We start from the raw sequence: 15,555 nt of genomic DNA, 5'->3' as shown, positions 1-15,555 counted from the left end.
ATGATAAGGTACAGTAGACTCCCTCTTATTCGGACACCTTTTAACCTGACATCGGTTAAACCAGACAACACTCGGTGGAAATTACATCTCTTTAACCGGGCAATTTTTATCAGCACGTCGGTTTAACCGGACTAGGTCGGCAGGAAGTGGGAGGTAAGCATTACTGAAACGACTGTTCTTGTGTTAAGGATATGAGAACAGTGATTACTTGTCTAAATAAAATGCTCTACTACATTTTAGTCAAATACTGTATATACAGTATGCATTTAAACGGTCAGTTTTAATGAGTTTGTGGGACGTCAGTTTAACCAGAAAACCCATTATCCGGACTGACCTCGGTCCCGAGAGTCTGGATAAGAGGGAGTCTATTGTACTGTATATTTTACTATGTTATAGTTACACGAATAAAAAAATAACAGCCAAAAATTCATGCAATAACCCCATAGTACCACATACAATATGTTTACTGGTGTGAACTACGCTGTAGGCTTCGCATTGAATGTGTTGCCCAAGTTTATTAAATTAAACCTAAAACACAGTTTTTTTGTTACAGAGTCATTGATTGAGGTGCTGGTGAACTGATTGAAGACTTAAAACTGTTTTGTTATCAGTGTGAGGTGTGATAGTACGGACTGTTGTGATAAATTACCACTGTTTATGATATACTTTATATGTTTTAAAATAAATGTTCTACATAAACTATTAAAATTGAATGATCATTTACAATGCCACTATTTCCAGCTGTAATAATTTTTTATACTTCTTTTATTTTTTACTTTGTTTCTAAACATAAGTTCTGATGTAGTCAATATTTGCATAATATAATATGCACTTTAAAAATATAAAATAGTAAACATAACAGCTTTTTATATACCATTGTTATCATTTATTGGTGTTTTTGTATTGCAATCGTTAAGTTGCATGCATAGTTGCAGATGCATTGGTCTGTTTAAATGTATAAAGGAACTAAAATAAAATCTGAAAATTCCAGACTAACATAAAGATTATTCAAACAAAGGAGGTTGAAGTATGTAAAAAATTCCTAAAACTCTTTTTTTTAAATTTGGTAAGTTTAATTTGATACCAAACCAAGTGTTGACCTTATTTCCTATATTTTCTCTGGATGGTATTTCAATTTATTATATAATTGCAATGATTCTGCTCTACTCAAATTCCAGGGCATGGACTGCAATCAATATCTGCCAACATCAAATTCGAGAAAATCTAAAAATTTGTATATAAAAAACTTACTTGTATATACCGTATAACATTTAAATACAACATGAAAAATAATATAGGATTTCCTGGAATTTTCCAAAATGTTTGAGATCATTCTCAACATCCCTTCCTTGAATATACTCAGATCACTCAACAAAAATATTCTAAGAAAATTTTTATATAGCCTAGAGATCTGGAGAACATTCTGAGAATATTCTAGTAAAGTGCTCTGGAATATTAATGGTATATTCTGAACATATAAGTTTGAATTATTAATTTTGCCAAGTACCACAAAATAACTTGAAAAATACAAAAAAAATAATTTTAGGGTAAAAAATAGGAAAACTCAATTTTTAGTCCATTCCCATAGTCAGTATTAAAGTACTGAATAGGTACCGGTACTTAAAATGCAAGGGATGATGGGGTGACAGAGATGACTGACTCAAGTCGTAAATCAACCGTCATTCTTCACGGAGGTAGCTAACAGCAGAACGCAGAACCAACGATATAAACAACTCGATGTAGTTTTTGTTTTTACATCGTTGCGCAGAACTGAAACTGAACTGAACTAGTAAGTTATGACTCATGAGTCGACTCGCTGAAGACCAAATACAACTGAGCTGGTTCTTTCTGGCGCATGCGCAGTAGGCTAGTCCAATTCCTGCCCTGAAACGCTCGCCTCAGCTCAGCCTTCCGAATGGGAATTAAAAACCCAGCAGCCGAGCAGCCAGCGCAATAACATGGTGTCATGGTGGTAGTTTAGTGACACCTTGTCGTCAATTTTGACAGATATAAAAGAATTCCTGTTGTGAAATGGCCACTCAAAAGCCTGTTGAGTGGGTTACGTCCCTAATTACTCGTTTTGAGGAACAAGTAAGTGATTATGTCTTAATTTAAAGCAAAGTCACTAGTAATGTATAGGGCCTGTCATAATCAATACACTACCGGTTATGAATGGAACGAAAGATGAATGAAACTATCAGGGCTAGACAGTAGTTATATCAATAGGATCAACAAACAAACAATTGACTATCTCATATCACTCTTATTACAGTACAACTATTATGATTGTAGTAGTCAATAATCTAGAACAGATTATTTCATCCAAGGCCTACCTAATTCAAAATTATTATGCTTTAGAGCTTAGCTTATTGTTTACTCATTATTATGTGGGCAAGCTCAATTTAAATCAATGGACAATTACCGCTTACAAATATATGGCTCAGATATTTTCAGTGTAAATATCAGTTAACTTATATTTCAGATTTAAATAATAGGCCTAGGCCTAAAATATAATTTTATAGCATTATTTATGGCAACTTAGCACCATAAATCTCTTGATCTTTTGCATATTCTGGTGTAATACCTGCTAGGCCCTACTCTTGTTGCACTGTACTCACTAGGATAATCAATCAATTATCAATTATTTAAGATGGGATAGCAACACACTGATATTTGTTATGTTATATTCCTGAGCTAAGTATTTATAAATAGGCTAGGTTTAATTATATTATTTAAAATGTTATTAACCGAGTATTTTCTTGCGATCTTGTGCAACCCACAGTCTAGTGTGAGCAAGATGTCCAGACCTCAGTCAATATTTAGGCCTATCTGTGCAATATCAGATTCTATTTCATTATTATTATTGTGCCAAAATCCTATAAGCTGTATTAAGGGATTTGGTAATTTGTTATAAAAAAATCCCTGTTATGATGGATATAACAGATGTCATAGACTATCATGTCACCTTCACTGTACTCCATTGCAGTGGAAAATTGTAAATCCACTACCTACGCACAATCACAAAACAATATATCTAATATATAAAATTCTCGTGTCACAGTGTTTGTCTGCAAACTCCTCCGGAACGACTTCACCGATCGCTATGAAATTTGGTGTGTAAATTCTGTAGGTATGCGAATCGGACGTAAACTATTTCCCGTTTCGAAATTCTTAAAAGGGCTCCACCCCAGTGGCTCTGGAGTTTCCCATGTTAACCTTATGAGAAATGGAATTAATGAATCTTAACAGCTGTTTCAATTAAACAAGTTGGTTCTGTTCTATGATGTTCAATAGCATTAAAGTTACAAGGATTACCAACAGGGTGCAGCACTATTATTTCTTTTACATTTATGACAACAGCTAATTTGCAACCAAAAGGTGAGTGAGCGTAGCGAACGAACTTCAACCTGCGTTCAGGCCTGCATGGAACCTGCATGGAGGTGAGTGAGCGTAGCGAACAAGCTCCAACCTAAAGGTGAGTGAGCGTAGCGAACGAACTTCAACCAGGACGTGATTGAGCGATGCGAACGAGATCATCTTGAAAATTAAACGTAACGGTACTTTCTTTCCATCGGTCTGTCTTAGGGGAAACCTATAACTTAGGCGATACGAAGTTCGCCGGGTCAGCTAGTATATATATATATATATATATTTTATATATATATATATATATATTTTTTTTTAATATACAGTAGACTCCCTCTTTTATCTGGACACCTTTTAACCGGACATCGGTTCAACCGGACTACACTTGGCGGAAATGACGTCCCTTTACCCGGACAATTTTATCAGCACATCGGTTTAACCGGACTGGATCAGCAGGAAATGGGTGGCACTGAAACAACAGTTCTCGTAGGAAAGATTAGAGACCAGTGATCACAGGTCTAAATATGTAATAATCATTATCGGCTTATACAGTATGCATTTAAATGGTCCGTTTTACTAAGTTTTGGGGGACCTCGGGTTAACCGGAAAAACCGTTATCCGGACTGGCCTCGGTCACGAGGAGTCCGGATAAGAGGGAGTCAACTGTAGGTTGGTGGTCTCTTTTACCTGGCATTTGCCCCATCCACATGGGCCACAGAGACCTGTGGATGATCGTATCCCGTTAAAAAAGGGCTGAGCTGATACAGTGCAAGGGTGAACTGTAGGCCTACTGATATAAAGTAGGGGCAGGTACCAGGATCCGAACCTACAACATCGCTGCCTTGGACTGCATCATCTATAACTTAGATGTATATATATCCGTTTAAATCCCATGAGTGAACCCATGAGCGGATTTAGAAATTGCATTTTTTGTCTAATATCTTATAGCCTAATAAAGAAGCCTTTGCCTATAGGCTTATTGTTATTTTCAACCACTTTAAAACACAATTCATCCTTACAGCTTCCTTGTCGGACGGGACCTCAGACAACTCACTCCAGAGTCAATGAAGAGCAAATCAAATCATGCCTCATACAAATTAGCCGTTATCGGTTTTCTCTAGTAATCTCTGGACTTACAAAAATTCTACAGAGAGTGAATGAAATGGTAAGTTGGCTCCTGAATATTGCTGCACATATTTAAATTGTTCTTTTATTTGTTAGTAATTTATAGACATTAGTCATTAACAAAAGTTAAATGTTTTTATGGATTTCTAGAATGAATTTTTCCTACAAATTAAAAAGTAAAAGATGTAACAATGTAAGCACTACATAATGTCCACTATATTGCATGTTGTTAAATTTTAAAATATAAATAAAAGTGTTTACAGTTATAAAAATGTAATTGAAAAGGTATTTAATGTTAAATTGTGAAGTTTTGGTTAACTGAGCATTGTTGTTCAGTTTCTTGCACTGACCAATGGCCCGAGGACCCACAGTCAGGACTTTGAGCGTGGCTGTTACGAGTCCTTGCTGATAGTCCTGGACACCCTGGAGAGTTGCTTGTCAAACCAGCCCAAGGACAACACTCGCTTTGATGAGACCATGAATGTCAAGCTGCTTCTGCGAGAAATATGCCAATTTTTAGGTGAGTCTTATTACTGAAATTACCAGCAAAATATTGGTAAATTAATCCTTGGGGAAAGTAGCTGTAGTAGCATCTCTAATATAGCACTTTTGGCTCTATCGGTTGGATTAAAACACCAAAAGGGTAGAATTGTGGATGGTTGTAAACCATATTGAAACTGGTCATCTACCAGTACTTCAAACAGATTTTTGACATTATACATTCAAATAAAATAAGAAATTTGCAGCATTCCAAACAAAACTTCTCGGGTTTATTGTGGGCTGTTTGAGTATTGACTATATACCGAATGTAACCATCCTACACAAACATATTTAAACAAGTTTAATTATTTTATTGCAAAATACTTTTTTGTAAATTCTATGGTGAGGGCCCATTTACCCCGTCAAGTAATCAAAGTTTATGGAGATCATTTGATTGACCCTGATCTTATCAAATTTTGATTACTTGACGAGGTAAACTATACCATCATATTTTCACTATTTTGTAACTTGTAACATTGTTTGAATGTATTCTATCAGATGTGCCCCATGACAATCCAAATGTTCTGCAGTTGAAGAATTTGGCTTCAAAAGTTTTGTTTGCTCTGAGTCTCAACTTCTTCATTGCTGTGTTCAACCGCATCTCTGCAAGGTAGGCCTATATTTAATGTCCGGTAGAGTAAGATAGAAGGGTGTGGGCAACAAGGAAAAGTGAAAGTTAAATTGTTTCTATTACTCTCCAAAATGGTCTTAGGATTGTTATTCTTTAAGGGAGGGACTGAAAAAAATGTTTTACACACACATAACTACTCTAATCAAATCAAATAATTTATTGCAATAAAAAAACCTACAAGACATACATATGGCATCGTCATATTTTCTCTAAAAACACCCCCTCTACTCTGTTGACCCAGAATCGTTCGTCACAGTATTCCAGATCGGGACCATCAATACAACCCTCAGGGTTCGCACCTTACCTGGCGTTATTTTGTGTTAGACCTAAGTCGCAACCAGGTCCATATTTAATCCTTTTCGTTTGGAGAATAGTGTGAGTGTATAATAGTTTAAGGTAGTATTCTTATAAGTTAAATCTACATTTATTGTTATAAAATATTATTAGTAAAGGTCTTTAGCTAAGTGTCAACTACAAAGACCATGCAATTGTTTTAATTGTGTAAAGGCTTGTGTGATCACCTACATACGGCTCATTCTAAGGATATCTTTCTTCAAACTTCAAAACACAAATCTATAATAGCCTACCACACATTATTTTAACAAAATAATATTATAAGCAATCAATGACAAACATATTTAAATCCCACCAGCTAAAAATTACATTTTTAATTGAATTTGAAATAAATTTCTCTCATTGTATCATGCCAAAAGAAGGTTCCATGCCCTGTGAATCCCAAACCTTTATGCTAAGACTAGTAATTATAAACAATTTCTGACTGATTTAGAAATAGCTTATGATGTTGATTTATCAATAGATGTTTCAATAGATCGAAAACATGACAAGCACTTGAAAAAAATGCTAGTAGGAATGGAGGGAGAGGTTTAGGGAACTATGAAAGTCATGTTATACATTATTTTAAACTAATTGTCAACATCCCAGGAACATATTTTATTTTAAGTAAAATTATAACTTAACTACCAGATTTTTAGACAGCTCTTCTGATTAAACTCATTGAAAGTGTTAGCATGTAAAAAATGTGCATAAGTGACTTTGGGAGTTCACAAAAGGACATACAAATTTGTACAATGAGACCGGCAGTGTGTGATTATCTGTTCCAGACAAAGATTAAAGTTGAGGAAACTCATGCTTGTTGTTCAGTGTGCATTAGATTATCACTGTTTCCTGTTGCCCTTGATGGTCTTTTAGAGATGTCCCCTATCATCAGTCTCTTGTTCAGTCATTTCATCTAAATGAAAATTTCCCCTCAAGCAATACTGACGGATGACTGCATTTTGGCCTACATAATGAAAAATTTGTAAACATTGTACAAATGTTTACGACCTCCTCTGAACTTCCTCCAATTCTTATGCAAATTTTCTTCTTCCAAACCCTTTACTTTATGTCCTTTAACTGAGAATATACTTCACTAGCACTTGACGTCTTAGACCTTAAAAATCTAATCGCAGAACAAAATTTGAACAGGATTGGTGTATTGATTTTCCTTCACATTCTTTTTGGCTGTTATGATAAGACCAATCCCATGAGAGGAGTGGGAACTACCTAGAATAGTAGCGAAGGAAGTAAAGAACACAAAGCTTGTCTCAGATTTAAACTAGCTTGCTTAGCCATGACCGGAGCTCATTGTAGACCTTAATTTACAAGATTTTATTTGATCTTTCAGGCTTCAAGCCCTCAGTAATTGCAATGAAGAGAACCCTGACTATAGTGACATTGAGCTTATTCAACACATCAATGTGGATGTTGTGCGACTTATTCGTCTCCTTAATGGTGAGGCTGGTTAAATATAATCATCAGCTATTATTGTAAGATCAATGAAAGGGAAAGCCATTCAAACTGCTAGATTGATGTTCATATTACTTTATAATATTGTGGTATTTTAAACCACGAGGTCTCAAAGCCTAATTTATAATTATTTGCTGAGATTTTATACTATGAAACCTTACCAAATGGAGAAGACGTCATGTGCTAATTAGAAAACTCAACTAACTGTTGATGTTGATAGTGTTTCTTAGTAATGCAAATTAATCAACAAATTTGAAATTCCAAATTTTAATTACTAAAATCTATTTTGGATAAAAAATAGACAGGGTGTTAATGAATTGTAGGATTAGTTCTACCAATGTCAAATAACATTGAGATGTATTTGCAGATACACAGTGATAAGGAATATTATGAAAAAAATTTGTAAGATATTTAGGATGGTACTGATGCAATATTAATGTGACTGTATCAATGTTAATGAGCACAGTAGATATTGACTAAAAAAAACTACAGATGTATATATTTCTTGTTACTTTCAGTGTAGTTACTTTGTAGGCTAAGTATTTAAGCACCGGTAATTTTTTACTAAGAATTATTTTACTGCTTAGTGATACTTTAAAATAATACATGTTTTAAAAGGTTTATAAAAAAAAGTAGTAAATATTTGCTAGTGCTATACAATATTAATGAAACTCGTTGTAATAGTTTGTACATGGCCTGTGTCTTTTTCTCATCCACATGAAGGATTCATGTGTGCTAACAAATAACATACGTTTATTTTGATTTCAGAGGCAATCAAAAAATTATTGTTATTAAAAAAATCAGCACATGTTGTCTTGATGGCTTCCCTGGAAAAGGCCATTTGGAACTGGATGGACACATATCCTCATGAGTTTGCAGATGTTCAGGTAAATTTATTATTTTTACGTTTGTATGAAAGTATGGTTACAAACTGATGTATTGTTCATATTCCAATTTATTCAAAATGATAGACCAATATTCGTCTCTTAACTGAAAAGTTATTTTGATCTTAAGAATTTGTTAAATGTCTTGTTTTTTGTAACTTTGTGTCTTTGGATTCAATATAATCTTTTGTCATCTCGGCAAAATCCCGATCACTTTTTGCATTTGCAGTAATATGATGATAATGCCAAGTGCAACATAAGATCATCAGGCGCTTTGCAGTCATAATAACATATTCATTTTCGATCACTCAAAATTTTCAGATGGCAAATAAACGCTAACATCAATTAATGGAAGTAGTTGACCTGTGATAATATGTGTCCACATATTAAGTCAATGCCCTTCTAAACTAAGAGAAGACATGATAAATTATAAAATTACTGTATACATAATATTCATTCTGATATCAAATCAAATCAAATCAAAATATCTTTTATTTCGCAAAAAACAGACAACAGACAAACAGTTTTGATAGCTCCTGGGCTTCGTATACGACATTTAAGGCTTAGCTCAATTATTTAAAGGTTACATATTTTGTTGCAATCCAACTTCTTCAGAACTTGCAACACATAAAAAACTTGAAAATTTATACAGCAAAACAGTATGTATGCACAAAACAACTTGATAGCACTATCATGACAAGGCTTGCATTTCTACAACATGATAGCGCTGATGTGTTGTTTTTTGTATAAATGTGTTGTGTGTATGTACTGTTTCATATATTAATTTTGATCAATCATTTTTGAGGTATGCCCAAAATGTACATTTAGAAGTTATAAAAAAAACCAAGCAGAATGTCTTATAATAATAATATGAGCATGTTTTGGGTTTGTTTTAGAAAAATCCAAATGAAGAATTGGCCAAGTGCTGCGACAGTTTGTTTGACATATTAGACACATTTGCAGAGTCAAACAAGAAAGGCAGGCAGACTGTGTGGCCATTGCAAATAATGCTTCTCATTCTATCCCCAGTAAGTTAAATCAATTATCTACTAACTTGTAATACTTTTCATCATATTGCTTACCTACTCTTAATGGTGAGTCGGTGGCTCAGATGGTAGCGTCACTGACTTCGGGCCCAAGACAGCAATGTTGTGGGTTCGGATCCTGGACGCAAACATTTTATCAGTACAGTTCACCTTCTTACTGTACCGGCTCACTCCTTGCTTTATATTTTCTTTATTTTACAAACGGGACAAAACCTTTGAAGGTTAGTCAATGATCCATAAAAGTAGGAACTGTGATTTCTTCATTGTTTAAATAAAACCTCAAACAGCTGGTAATATCATGTTATCTATTAAAATGTACAATTTTGATCAACATCAGATTATACACAGATCTCCTAAAGAACTGCAACATAAAGCTGTACTGGTATTATGGTTATTAGGAAATTGAATGAAATGGAAATATTTTTTTAGGATATCCCCTTTATAAACTGGAAAATCTTTCCAAGTGTAAAAGTGTGCAGCTTCAGCCATTATTATATATATTTGTTTTTCATAGCTGTAATGTAGTTTAATTTTGTAATTGTATTTCTTTTTTTAATTTATCACTACAAGAGTTTGGATTTTTACTATTGAAATATTTTGAAATTTAGAATTTAAATGGTGATTTCGGCATACAAATCTATAAAATAACAGAAACACCTAATATTCCCAAAAGTGGCTTGAACGTTGTTTACAATTTAGTCTTCTGAACAAAATGGAACAACCTGTAATGCTGTAAAAATTAAAATATTTAAGTTTTTCAGATTTTCACCATATAAACTTAAAACTACCCCATTGCTTAACCTTACAATTGTTCAATTTTAATTTCAGGCTAATGTGAGAAAGTATATAAGTTCGCTGATAGTACTGTTCAAATTCAAATTCAAATTCAAATAGTTTATTGCCATTAAGTATACATGTCATACAATAGGCCAGGTCAATGGAGATAATATACAATTCAAAGTACAATGTACAGAGTCAAGTGTAAATAGATGAACATGCTATACTTAATAAACTAATAATACTGAGTTTTTGTACAAAAGTATTTGAGATGTATTGATAATGATGATAATAATACTGTTTATAGTTAAGCAAACAAGTTGGGTAAGTACATAAAACAAAATAATTAAGGCTAAAATTGGCAGTGAGATACAGCTTAAAACTAAATAACAATAAATTTTTAAATAAAGTTGACAGAAATTCATTATTATGAAAGACTATTATATCACAGTTCATGAAACCATTATTACATACTTTAGAAACAATACCCTACTTAACAATTAGAATTTTACAGAAAATCATCATGTTTGAAAGATAAAAATTCCTCGATAGAGTAGATAACCTTTCTGTTCAAAAAATCGGTCAATACATTTTTCAGTGACTTAATAGGCAAGTTGCGTACATTTTCAGGGAGGGCATTGAAAAGTTTAAGTTGTAAATATTTATAGCTGCGCTGTGTTGAGGCCAGTCTTAATGATGGTAACTCTAAATTATTCCTTAGTCTGGTGTAATGATTGTGAGTTAATGAGCGAGATGAGAATTGTTCAATATTTGTTTTTACAAAAATGATATTCTGCAAAATGTACACACTTGGTAAAGTGAGAATTTTGTATTCAGGAAAAAAGGTCTTACAACTAACTCTACTTTTTATGCCAGCTAGGATACGGATTGCTTTTTTCTGTTTTTTAAAAACGTTAACTGCCCCGCTACTACTGCCCCACAAAATTACCCCATAAACTAAGTGACAATGAAAGAATGCATAATAAACATTAATTAACATACTTAAACTAACATGATTTTTCAACCTTCTGAGCAGAAACAAAGAGTTACTTAACCTTGCAACAACCATTTCAGTATGACTACGCCAAGATAACTTACAGTCTAATATGATTCCTAGCAGTTTAGCATTTGATACTTCAGATACAAGATTTGTCTGTGAAAAAATAATTGAAACAGTTTTGTCATTGTTAACTGAAAATTTATTTGCCTTAAACCAACTATCGGCTGCTATTTTCATCTCCTCAGTTTTAATTTTTACCTCTTGCAAAGATTTGCTTGAGACTATTAAGGAGGTGTCATCTGCATACAGTACTGATTTTGAAGGGAGATTAGATGGAAGATCATTTATTGCAATTAAAAACAAAAAAGGGCCAAGTACAGAACCCTGGGGTACTCCTGCTGTGACTTCTTTCCACTGAGAGGTTTTATTGTTGGCTGATACCATCTGATATCTATTTCCTAAATATGATTTAAATAGATCTAAAGTTTTATCTTTTACACCATAGTAACTTAACTTATCAATCAACAGGCTATGAGAAACACAATCAAATGCTTTACTTAAATCTACTAAAGTTAACTCTAAAAAGGCGTGTGATTCGAAAGCATTCAGAATGTCATCAACAACTGACTTACAAGCATCGATAGTTGATAAACCGGCTCTGAAGCCAAACTGGGAGTTGCTTAGAAAATTATGATTACTAAAAAAGGCACTTATTTGGTTATAAATACAACACTCAATAACCTTAGCAAATACCGGGACAAGCACAATCGGTCTGTAATTTGATGGACATGAAGTGTCGCCTTTCTTGTGAATAGGCACAACTTTTGTAAGCTTAAGATTATTTGGAAAAACACCATTTTGTAAAACTAAATTGATAATGAATGTCAGAGGAGGAACAAGAGCATACTTGAGTTTTTTTACAATGTTTGTTGTTAAACCATAACAATCCTTGCTGGTGGAGTTTTTCAGATTATTGATTATTAAGTCTATATCTTGTGGAAATACATGCTCCCACATGAAGTTAAGATTTTCAGTATAACATTGCTTTGGATGATTATTAAGTAAATCAAAAGAACTAGGCCTATTTCAGTTGCAGAGTGCATTGTTGTTTGAACCATCAAAATTTGCTACATTGACAAAAAAGTCATTGAAGTTGTCAACATCTATAATAGGGTTGGATTTATTTTTATTAAAACTACCAGATTCAGACTTTATAATATTCCAGGCCTCCTTACTTTTGTTATCACAAGTATTGAGTTTATGGTCATTAAACTTCAGCTTTGCCTCTTTGATTTTGCTTTTGTACATTTTTTTGCACCTAACATAAAACTCTCTATTTCTATTTATATCACCTTCTACCATTAATCTGTTGTGAAAAATTGTCAAAAACTCCCTTATCTTTGCAAGTTCAGGTGTAAACCATTTATTTTTATTTTTCTTAGGTCTAGAGTGGATTTTACTGGATTTAATTTTTTTTACAGGACAAAACTCATTGAATTGACAAAGAACTACATTTAAAAAATAATCAAAGGCCTCGTTAACATCATTAATACAAAACAAGTCACTCCAGTCAGTGTTCAATAAACATATATTTAACCTACATAAACTATCATTAGTTACTTTACGAATTTCTATGAGATCATTATTTTGACTAGGCCTAGATCTAGCATTAACAAAGCCATCTAAAATATTCATATTAAGTGAAAAGTGGTCAGAAATTTTATAAGGAACCAAGTCTTGAACAAATTTGGTGAAATCTATATTTGTTATAAAGTTGTCCAGGCAGGCCTTATTATGAGTGGGCTTAAAATTTGTCAATCTTAAATTAAAAGAATTTAATAAATTAGAGAATTCTCTGGATTGAGGACTATCAACGAGTATGTCTATATTAAAGTCCCCACCAATAACAAGGAATTTATTTTTAAACCTGGAGTCAACCCAAACTTTAAAGTATATGTTGATGGTTCTTAAAATAACTTATATGGCGTGGCAGTTGTATTACATCTAAGGTAATGACAGTGTCAATGCATTATTGCAATAAATAAATATTCATTATGATTATTCTCCGATAGGAATTTTGACAACTAATTCTAATTTCACTTGCAGAAAGTATTAGAAGAGATAGTGAATGCAGACTCTGGTGCACCTTGCTCGCCGCGGCACTCAAAGAAGAAGCAGTTCATTGACAGTGTAAAGCGAGCAGTCGGGCCGCACAGCACCAGCAAACAACAGACTGAAGCTGCGGCTGTGACTTGTGTCAAATTGTGTAAAGCTTCCACCTACATCAACATCCAGGACTCCAGCAACGTGGCGTTTGTGCTGGTCCAGAATGTTATTAATGATCTCAAGGTAAACACTTTGCTTGATGAAGTTTGTCTCAATTTTTTGTCATTACCACTCAAGAAAACACAGTGCAAAGTAACCACAAATGCCAATGGTCCTCCCGCTGTGAAGAATGTCACTTAGTGCATACATTAGTACAGTTTCAATCATGATTGGTTGATTTTATACTTCAAAATTTACGCTCTATGAGTAGGCCTATTCATGCATTATAGTATTTACAGTACACATTCCGAATGGTTCTGGTTTTGATAGGCAGTTTTTGTCACCACCACACACAATGCTGACATTACCTGTTTCATTGTCTGTCGTTTAAATTGACTAATGTACTAGGTGTTGCAGCATCGGTCATCACTAGTATTACCTCAAGTATGTATTACTTGAAACTTACTTGTAACTTGTACTTGTAATAATTTGTACTTGTGTTTGTGTTGTTGTGTTTGTTGTTTTTTTGTAGGTACTTGTATTACTTGTTCTTTAATTTACAAACAAAACTTTACAGGGGGTTTTCAATTTCACCCACAGTTTTTTGCAAGAGCTAATAACGCTATTTTTCTCATGAGGTTTTTAAGGTTATAAGATTGAAGCTAAGAATAAGTAAGAAGGAAGTCGAAGAACAATGCTGTAGAATAGACGTCATTATGTTAACAAGATAGTAACTTTTATTGATCCTAGATACACATACTTTAGGGCAATGAGTATGGTAGATTTAACACTTTTAATAAAGCCACATCACACCCTTAGTACAACAATATTGCCTATGTTTGTTCCTTTGGTAAAGTTGAATTAACGCTTAAAGTAAACATTGTGATAACAAGCTCTTGCTATTCGTTGAAAGAGTCAATGAATTGATTCTGACAAATCCTAACAACTCAAAACTAATATCAACACTTTGTTTACAGGCCTTGCTGTTCAACCCAAGTAAGCCTTTCTCTCGAGGTCAGAACTATATTTTCCATGACATGGATCTGATGATAGATTGCTTTGTGTCATGTTTCCGGATAAAACCTCATAACAATGAAGTTATAAAAATTTGTTTGAATGCTACCAACCCATCGACCTTTCACTACGTTCTAGTCAGTTCATTATACAAGTAAGTATCGTTAGTAAATGGACATCCAACATCTCAAAACAATTTTATAATTTATATACATCTAAAAAAATATATGTAAAAATAAATTAATTATAATTTCATTTTTGTGTATTCTAGAAACACCTTTAACTTATAAATAAGTAGTTATTTTGTCTTGTGATTCCTGTACCTCTTTTAATGGTGGATGACAATCTTTTCGGCAACTATGTCAATTCTTCACAAGGATCCAAAGAAGGCAACATTGTCACCGATTAGTTTGGTTTTGGTCCAGATTAAAAGAAAAAACCTTTCTTTCTTTTTAAAATAAAATATACCCTACTGAGTACTGTTTTCTGTGTTAGAGAGCTAAAAGAAAAAATCTTGATAAACAACAAGTAAATGCAATTTATTGAAAATTTCTAAAAAAAGATCCACGCCTTTAAGAATTTTTTTTTTAAAGTTATTTACTTAAGAGCTCTTCAATTAAAAACCAGGCCTAATTGTAAAAATTGTGTTTGAATTTCCTGAGACTATATTTCTAACTGGTAAACTTTAAAAATTTTGAAGGATACGCTTGCAAAAAAAATAAAATAAAATTGTAACTTTTAATGAAGATTGGAGTAAAACTATTATAAAAACTAAGAACTTTATAATTATATTGATGTCTAAGTGGAAAATAGAGATATTTCTGGTTCTGAGACAGTTAGTAGAGTCTCCACAGGTAAACATGTTTAGGCTATGGATCAGGTTTTTACAAACAAAGAGGTTATATAGGCTACCTGTTGTACTGTCAATGATCCGTTTTTTCGACCAATGTTTCAAACCTAATGGTTGGTTTTCATGGATTATGACCCATCTTCCGCCGGCCACATGTCTGCATTTCAGGACAGTGTTACATTTTGGCCAAATTTTTATTGAATGTATAATGACAGCTCTCCACAACTCCAGGATGAAGAGGATTTTTTCAA

The 15,555-nt window shown here is 33.3% G+C and overlaps 1 protein-coding gene across 5 annotated transcripts in view; it reads left to right on the top strand.

Annotated features, from left to right (window-relative positions):
• The first annotated feature begins 1,963 nt into the window (after positions 1–1,963).
• Positions 1,964–15,555, top strand: part of LOC128987870 (neurofibromin) — a 79,407-nt gene continuing 65,815 nt past the window's right edge. For all 5 annotated transcript variants that reach the window (XM_054408955.1, XM_054408972.1, XM_054408946.1 and 2 more), the window contains exons 1-9: positions 1,964–2,091; positions 4,388–4,531; positions 4,828–5,011; positions 5,530–5,641; positions 7,347–7,453; positions 8,237–8,355; positions 9,249–9,380; positions 13,282–13,524; positions 14,418–14,608. In XM_054408955.1, coding sequence (XP_054264930.1) covers positions 2,032–2,091; positions 4,388–4,531; positions 4,828–5,011; positions 5,530–5,641; positions 7,347–7,453; positions 8,237–8,355; positions 9,249–9,380; positions 13,282–13,524; positions 14,418–14,608 — 1,292 coding nt within the window. In that variant the 5' untranslated portion in view covers positions 1,964–2,031. The remainder of the gene's footprint in view (positions 2,092–4,387; positions 4,532–4,827; positions 5,012–5,529; positions 5,642–7,346; positions 7,454–8,236; positions 8,356–9,248; positions 9,381–13,281; positions 13,525–14,417; positions 14,609–15,555) is intronic.

This window comes from Macrosteles quadrilineatus, unplaced genomic scaffold (assembly GCF_028750875.1).
Source record: "Macrosteles quadrilineatus isolate MER2022 unplaced genomic scaffold, UCM_ALF_1.0 Scaffold_1__1_contigs__length_201487025, whole genome shotgun sequence".
Classification (NCBI taxonomy): Eukaryota; Metazoa; Arthropoda; class Insecta; order Hemiptera; family Cicadellidae; genus Macrosteles; species Macrosteles quadrilineatus.
The sequence above is the reverse complement of the archived record's forward strand: the minus strand, read 5'-3'. Positions and strand labels throughout refer to the sequence as shown.